Source organism: Oryza glaberrima, chromosome 5 (assembly GCF_000147395.1).
Source record: "Oryza glaberrima chromosome 5, OglaRS2, whole genome shotgun sequence".
NCBI classification, from domain to species: domain Eukaryota; kingdom Viridiplantae; phylum Streptophyta; class Magnoliopsida; order Poales; family Poaceae; genus Oryza; species Oryza glaberrima.
Window position 1 is genome coordinate 2358487 of NC_068330.1, and position 8931 is coordinate 2367417.

The 8931-nt window shown below is 40.5% G+C and overlaps 1 protein-coding gene across 1 annotated transcript; it reads right to left on the reverse strand.

Moving 5' to 3' along the window:
- Nucleotides 1–236: 236 nt before the first annotated feature.
- On the reverse strand, nucleotides 237–7888 carry LOC127772990 (uncharacterized). The gene is made up of 15 exons (XM_052298994.1): nucleotides 7753–7888; nucleotides 6905–7341; nucleotides 6343–6483; nucleotides 6088–6239; nucleotides 4477–4746; nucleotides 4262–4383; nucleotides 3751–3868; nucleotides 3576–3668; nucleotides 3395–3472; nucleotides 3219–3306; nucleotides 3037–3126; nucleotides 2781–2846; nucleotides 2530–2574; nucleotides 921–986; nucleotides 237–552 (listed from the first exon to the last, which is right to left on the reverse strand). Exons 2-15 carry the CDS (start codon nucleotides 7311–7313, stop codon nucleotides 527–529), a joined length of 1764 nt encoding a protein of 587 aa, XP_052154954.1. The 5' UTR covers nucleotides 7314–7341; nucleotides 7753–7888; the 3' UTR covers nucleotides 237–526.
- Between the last annotated feature and the right edge of the window lie 1043 nt (nucleotides 7889–8931).

An 8931-nucleotide genomic window follows, 5' to 3' on the forward strand; every position in this document is an offset into this window, starting at 1 on the left:
AAAAAAATAGCGAAAAAAAACCGCGTGGGGGAGCGCCTTCCGTTTATGGCATACGCGTGCCAAATAGCCTCCGCGCTACTAGGGGAGTTGATTGTTGTTACAGGCAACACGAGTGAGCGATGGAAGAAGTAGAGAGAGAATGTGTGGTACTGTAGCGCACAAATTTTAGGCCGATCTCAGCCATCCAAAAATTGTCATTTTTTTTTTGTTTTCAGGGAATTGACAACTAGACAGTCCCAAAAAGTGCATATCTGATCTTGAAAATATGCGTACTATACCTGACTATCAGGTCAGCGTGGACAAAAAGTCGAAACGAGAGAACCTGTAAATGACAGTGTTAAACATCTAGCTAATTTAATATAGCATATAAACACGGTTATCGTGAACATGTATGGTATGGAAGCCACCCACGATAACAATCAGGTATCAAATATTCATTACATAAGGTTTAAAGGGAGACTATGCAAAACTGAACAAGTGCGAGACATCAGGCCAGTGCTGTACAATGAGCCTGCATTACCTTCGCTCAACCTGTTCTTTCCTGCAAGAAACCTGTACAAAATATAAGAGGAATAAAATAGATGAACTTGATTGCAGTTTTCCTTCGATTAAGCACAACATGGTTGTACTAGAATTTAAAAGGAAATAAGTATGGATGCAATATAGCAATGAAACCAAGAAGAGATAATGCGTTGCAGCGTTCGTAGAAGATACCATGGACTAAACCTATGAAATCTATGAAAGGTTAAAAGCAAGACTAGCATAAGATATGTGATTACAGGACATAAGGAGCACATAGTAATTATGAAACGTTATCACAATGCATATGGGCGTCTAGTATGGTATCAACAATTTCACAAGAATTCATTCGACACTTCGTGCAAAATTAACAGAAGATTAACACAGCAAAGATCATTTACCAGGCTCTACTTGGTCAAGTGGCCTTGAGGTTGATGTTTCTTCGGCGGTAGGGATTTGAGGATCGCCTAGACAATAAAAAAACATTTTAGTGAACTGAAATTCTCAATATCCACAAATGGAAAGCACAAACACATAAAACCAGCAATGTGTATTCCTAGCACAAAAAATCATTACTTAGTAATTCCGAGTAGTAAAGCAAAGACACAGGGGCGAACACCACACAGCAGCGACCATGGCTACCCTCTGTTCCTCCCAAACTTGTTGGAGTTTCTCATGCTTTTGGTAGGTTAGCAAAGGATTTCCCTAAGATACAAAAACCTATTCTAAAACCTCAATATCATTGGTAGGTTAGTTCCAAAAGCATTGATGGGCCATATGAAGATGTTGGCAGTTAGACCAAGATAGTTAGATAAACCAACGCATCTGCACTAACTGCAATTTGCTGGCAAGAGACAATGCTCTATTACTCTCTCCGTTTCAGGTTACAAGTCGTTTTGACTTTTGTCAAAGTCAAACTGCTTTAAATTTTATCAAGTTTGTAGAAAAAATAATAACGTTTTCAACCCAAGATAAATTTTTATGAAAATACATACACTTATTGATTTAATGAAAGTAATTTGGTATTATAAATATTACTATATTTGTTTATACACTTGGTCAAATTTAAAATAGCTTGACTTTGACCAAAGTTAAAACAACTTATAATCTAAAATGAAGGGAGTATGACTTAAAAGCATTTAAAGCAATTGTCCAAAAAAAGGACAAATTTCTTTGTCACTGCTGTAGGAGCATCCAGTGGCATTCTCTAAGTGTGGATTTTCTCATTGCTTGGAGGTTGCTACGTACAACACAATAGGTATCCTTTGACCACAAAGTTCACATATAAACTCATTTTTTTAAGGAAATGTAAAGCTCTAAAGTGTAAGACTTCAGGAATAGTTTCTTGTTTCTCTCAAATATTTATCGAACAGCACACCGAGAAGAAAAAAAGGATTCCATTGATGAATTGTATAAGTAGAATGGCTTGCTATCCTTAAGTGCTTTTGGAGCCAAAAGATTTGCATGGAGCAATATGCAAAAAACGATTCCCATCTAGAAAAAAAGATTTATTCCTAAAACACTTGCTGTGCCTTTGGAGCTTTTCGTTTACATTACCTGTTTAATGCAAATCAATACATCAGTCCAAAGAACAGTGTTCAGGGTTGTGAACTTTTTGGGTTTAGCTGCTTAGGCTATCACAAACTTGGCAAGATACATCTACTGCTTTAGCTGTATAAAATTTAATGCGACCAAATCTATTGTATAGAAGAATAAATCGATCTCAGAATATGGAGCAGGGATAGAAAAATGTTCTTTTTTGTTGAGAAAAAGGATTGCTAAATTTATTGAATTGCTAATCATTGAAAACATGAAAGCTCACTACATTGACATCAACAGGACAAATTAGAATTCACAAAACCATTTGTACATGTAAATCGCATAAGACATGCACGAGTACAGGGAAATGGCTATCAACCTCACATGGTACTGAGGCACTTACCAAACTACAAGACAAAACCACATTACATTTTTACATCACAGTTAACCTGTATAGAAAAGATCACTTGCCTGTCGTTGCTAGTGGCTCCTGGGTAGAAATCTCTTCCCGAGAATCTAATCGGTAAAACAAAATGATATACTCAGGCAAATGAACACAAATTATAATCCTTCAATTATCGTACTTGTGCTATGAAATATTCATGACGTAGTAATCAAGAAACATTATCACAATGTATAAAATGGCATTTAGCATGCTATCAATAGTTAGCACATGACTGTGTGCAAAAGAGCAGCAGATTAACACAGCAAAGATGACTTACCAGGACCTACTTGATCAAGTGGTACTGAGGTTGATGCTCCATCTGCAGTAGGGATGTGAGAATCACCTAGACAATACAAATACTTTTAGTAAACTGAAATTCTCAAAATCCACAAAAAGAAACCGCAAACACACATGAAAACACCAGGTTGTGCTTTCTAGCACAAAAGTTCATTCCTGAGTAATTTTGAATAGTAAAGAAACACACACGTTGGTAAACACAACACGGCAGCAACCATGGCTAAGCTACAGTTTACCTGCCCAGCCCTCTTCTCTTAGTGCACCTTCCCCAAGCGGGGCTAGATTAGGAATCTCTTCACAGGTAGGGCCAGCAACAAAGAAAACGCCTAGGAAATGAAAAACATCAATTTATATCATTGTTGCACAATGTACCGGTAAAGCATATCTACTCTCGTCACCATTAAAGAAATCTGCAGACCTCTTTTAACTACTTCCCCATTTTCTAAGACATTTGCTGTTAACTTTTTTATGCTTTGAGCACCTTTGCGTATGTGAAATAAGATAACCTATAAAATCAATTCGGTATAATTGAGCAAGTTCATAAAAGGATATCAAATTACACAACCAATGCAGCTCACAGTTAAGAACATTTACCGCCATTTCCAGTGTGGAATTGAGGCCATTTCCGTTATCAAAATGACCTTCACACAATTCTAAGAGCAACTCTTCCAACTAACACCATCAACAAAATAGTTACACAAGTCAAGAAAATAAACTAATACACACAGTGATTGCTTTCATTTTATAAGAAACTTCAACGTCTAGAACATGTTACCTGAATTGTATCATAAATCCTTTCTCCATTGAGACATTCAATAATGTCACCTATTCTGACTCCCAGTTTCTCAAGGATGGACCCTTCTGATACCTATATTTTAGTTGACAGTAGGCGTATATCTTCAGGAAGTGCAGAGAAGTCTACAATTAGCAATGATAAACAGTCTATATACCTCTTTAACAATTAGGCCATCACAAATATGAGTCTTGCGCAATATCATCTCGATATGGGGAAGGTCTAGAAACTTAATGGCCCAAAGCTTAACTCCAAGTTGAGGGCGAGGGATGCACCTACTCCAGATAGCCATTAATTTCAATTCAACAGAGGATATAAAGGATAATAAAAATTTATTAAAACATAATAATTTGAAACTCAAATAACTTGTACAAAATGTTGAAAGTTTGACAGAATATATCAAATCAATTGATACGGAATAGAGTTAAAACAAAATATATATAATCTATTCCAATACTCTGTGCAACTAAGGCCCGTCATGGTGCTGATCCTACAATTTGATACATGAGTTTTAGCATTGCATGATTTAACTACAATATACATTAGAAAATGCACATCTAAGGCAGTTTAGGTTATCTATCTGAATTAAATCAACTCTACAATTTAACTTTCAACAACAAACAGATGTGCAACACAATAGAAAAATAGAACTGAAAAAGAAAACGTACCGGAACTTATGCCATAGCTTCAAACACTTGAGTATCACCGATGAAGGTATAAAAGCATGTATAAGACCAGTCATTCCCACCACCTTCCCCTTAAGGTCAATCACTAATCCTCCCAAGCCAAACTACAACATTTACCAAATTAACTAGAACAAATCATACATGCCATACACTACACAATTCAAAATAAGAAATGGTGTGGGGTAAAATGGAGATACCTCGGGGATTGCACTGCTAACGTACATATAGTGATGACGATCACATAAGTATGGATTAGAGTACAACACTCTGCCATGACTTATACGCAGATACAAATTTTCATCTCTTCCAAGCATGAAAATATGTTGAGCACGGTCAACTCTAGAACTAAAAGTAGGTAACTCGCTAGGTGTCTCCAGAGCAATCTCAAATAAAGCCAGATTATAATGTGTTTGAGAGTATATCAAGCGGGCCTCCACTGTGGTGTCATCTAGTAAGTGGACATAGACCTGGACGTTGATTGCATAATATACCACACTAAATTAGAGAACAACACCCAAAAATTACATAACTGTACCAAAAGGATAGAAAATGATCCACAATCATTTCAACAAAAGAACAGTACCAAAAGGATAGAAGATGATCCACAATCATTTCAACAAAAAAATACGATACATATGTTTCTAGAAGAGTCGAATGTAGGACAACTAAATTGATTCAGTAACCTTAGATACATATTGGAGGATAAACTACTTTTCTAGGTTGGGCAGAAGTTAAGCTTCTATGGAGGCAATATTATGTTTCTGTTTGAAGTATTCATTGTAGCAATTCATATTTTTAATATAATGGAACTTCCAAGCTGGATCTTAAAGACGTTAATAAAAAAAAGAAAAAAAAAAGTCTAATTTACTACCCCAAACTATCGCGTTTGTCTACTTTACCCCCTAAACAATTTTTAGGCTCACTTAACCCCCTAAACAATTAATACCAGGTCGTTTAGCTCCCTAGCCTGGTATTCCACGACTGTTTCGCCAGCGTGGAGGTGGTTTTGATTGATTCAGCCACGTGAGTTGCCGACATGGTTGCTAGATGACGTAGCTCTGAAACTGGGCCATCAATGTGGAGCGTTCGTTCCTCTTGTTGGGTCGTCAACAAGGGTTTTTCGTTCTTAACGTTCCGCTAGCCACTACACGAGAAATTTCCGCGCGGCACCATATAATCAGAGATCATTAGTCGCCTTCTAAAGCCGACCTCATCCAGATCACCTCCTTGTCTCCTTTCTTCGTGAGCGACAGCCCCCAACCCCTGCTTATTCACATGATCGCTCTGGATTTGTCCTCCTGATCGCTGCTCCTTGCGGCAACGTTGAGGTTAGTCATAGTATCTTATTGGTATGATTTTGCTATGGTAGAACTATGTGTTGGTTTTGGATACAACACTCCCATGAACAAGAAGCAGAGGAACCAGGATAGCATTTAGCAATATACTAGTGTACCTGTCGGTAATCCTAATAAGCTTTTTAGTGTGTCCAGATTTTGTCGTAGCTATCATAGGCTAACAGAGAGGCAAAGAAAAGATGTTTTCTGCACACCATGGATATGCAACATGCAGGTGTTTGTACTTATACCTGTGTCAACCTCTCTTCTTACTTGGCAATTTTCTTGGTAATCAAACCTTACTGGTTTAATTAGCTATCACAACCGAAATAAAATGGTATTATGGTTTTATTTTCTTTTTTTTCTTTTTTCCTAAAATAATTCTTTTTCTTTAGGAATAGTACGATTAGGTTCTGTCCTTTTAGTTGTATTTTCTCCAACTTCATGAAAAAACATCAATATTTACCAACATACCTCAGCATTAGGACAAAACTCATCTTCACCAGACCAACAATCTAAGCTTGACTTTGAGCAAATAATATCAGAGGTTGTCATTACAATTCCCTTTTTCCTTGTTTCATCCCAATCAACTAGAAACCCCGAGCAGCGAGCTAATGGTTTTCCTCCTACAAATATACATACATACGTACGTACATATATATATATATAGTATCAGCAAACAAATAAAATTTTCTATTATATCAAATAAGAGATGTGAAAACTATGTACCAATGGATGACGAAAGTCCTAAAATGAATTTTGCAGCACCAAGGACTGCTTTCTTTGCAGGTTCATGGATGTCCAACAACTTTGGGTCCGAAAGACACAAAGATTTACTTGAGTTAAGTGTGGGCAGGCTCAGCTGACGAGCTACAAGACCATCAATGCATAAGTACATGATAATTTAGAGTTAGAGGAATATTTTTTTTTAATCTTGCAAAACATTTTTTATTAAAGAGAAAACGCACTAAGAAAGTAACACTAAAAAAATCCTCCTTTTTTCTATTAGATGGAGGGTGGTACTGTTCTCAACTTTTGACTTACACCATCATTAACAATGAGTTATGCCAAATCTGCATTATATGTCAACAGCATAAAGAAGAAAATGAAAGAAAGGAACATTGGCATATACAATATACATAGTGTACAGGTCAGTCAACTAATTTATAGAGATTGCTAGGAGCTAAATAAGGTCACTAGCTGTCGATACAGGATATGCACGATCTGTATAATCAATCAACCATAAAGGTATATTCCAACAGAAAAGAAGGAAGACTGGACTGAAAATTACCTCTTTTTTCTTGGAATTCCTCACGTCTCTGCTGGTAAGCATCAACAATGTCCATGTCAGGTGGCTCAAGGATCTCTTGACCATCAGAATCATACCCACTGAATTTGAAAGGTAATAAGGGCATGTGGAGTGGAGAGCTCAGTGCAGAAGATACCTCCTCCTCCTCCTCCTCCCCTTCATTCATCTTCTCTGGCACCTTTTCCTCACCATCCTCACAACTATGATCGGCCTCGGTCATTTTTCTCCTCCTCTTCATCCCTTGAGCTCGCTCAGATGATGGTGAAGCAGGTGGAGATCGGGAGCAATGTGAGCGCCCCTTGCTGTCTTGCTCATTACCACGGCCACGCACAGTCCTCAGGGGCTCCTGCAACCTTGGCACATCGTCCTCTTCCGCAGCAACAGGTGCCATACTCTGGGGTTGCTCGATTTTCCTGCAGCTGCATATGTAGAATTTGCAAATTTAGAGGAAAGGCATATATGTCGTGCTTTTCTGAAAGCATGATTGTACTCCCTCCAAGTTGAAAATAATTGTTGTTTTGGACAAGGCTAAAAAATATTTTCTATAACACTATTTTTCCACTGAATCCCTCCCTGGTTTGCTTCCCCTTGGGGATTTAACCTCCAAGAACCGAACAAGCCCTGACGGGGCTGAGCCGAAGAGGCTATTCTATGAAATCTATAGAAGGAGGAGGAGGGAGAAAGGTGATGTGCAGCAGCGTCGGCGTCAGCGGCGAGACTACTTCATCAATCTTGCCCGCCACCGCCGCCGCAGCAGCAGCACAGCGTCCGCCAGAAACCCTAGCCCTAGACATGGAAGAGGAGGGGAGAGGGGAAGGGGAGAAACTCACCGGACCGGAGAGAAGGTGGCCACCGGAGGAGGAGAGATCGTGGTCGCCGTCGCCTCCGAGTTGCGCTGCACCGCGCCGGCCGCCGCAGCGTCGCCTCCGAAAGCGGGAGCACTTGGTGGGCCGGCTGTTAATTTGGGCCGAGATGGGGCGGGGTTGGAATAAGTCCACTTTTACTCCCTTAAAATTGACCCGAATCTAATCCATGACCCTCAACTGCAAAACCGGATAGGACGACTCCCCGAACTATTCAAACCAGTGCAATTTGACTCCCTTAGCAGTTTTGGACGGCGGTTTTGCTGACATGGCGATGTTGACCAGGTATGTGGTGCTGACGTGGCGTTTAGATGGCATTAAGAAGAAAAACTATGTGGACCCCATTCGTCATTCACACAAAAACAAAATTATGGGGCGCATGTGTCATCACCTATCTATCCTTCTTCCTCCCTCTCTCTCCCTTCTCTGTCTGTTTCTCTTCCTCCACTCCGGCGTAGGATCTGGAGCAGCGGCGGAGGATGGCCGGGTCGTTGCCATGGTGCAGGAATGCGAGTGCGGAAGCGACGACGCAGGCGCGCCGGCCAGGGGAGCTGGCCGGCGGCGGCAGCGGCATCGCCGTACAGCCATACGTCAAGGTTGCCGCGCGCGAGGAGCTCGTAGACGAGGAGGCGGTCGGCGCCGGCGGCGCAGAAGCCGAGGAGGCGCGCCAGGCTGGGGTGGCTGAGCATGCCGAGCACCTCCAGCTAGCGCGCGGAACTCGTAGTTCCCCTCGCCCCCGGAGGCGTGGTCGGAGGATTAGATCTTGTTAAATCCATTTCAATTTAGTAAATCTGATGATTCGCGATGCTGGCGTGTGCTCACTTTTGGTAGTGTTTTGTTATTGTGATTTGGGGGTGTGCGCGTCTGTTATAAGTTAATTTAGTAGTATTTGTTGTGGTGATTGTGCAGCAATTGGTGTGGTGATATCTGTTCCGGTAATCTGCGATGAGGTTGTGCTCACTTTTTACTTGTATGTGATTGTTGAACAGAGACGCGATCAGCAAGGATGACATCAAGGTGTTTGCCGCAGTGTCATCAAATCCTGGAGCTGAGTTCACGAATGCTGCTCGCTGGAGCTGAGTTCCTGACCATGCCTCCCGGGGCGAAGGGAACCGCGAGTTCCACTCTTAGCTGGAGGTGCTCGGC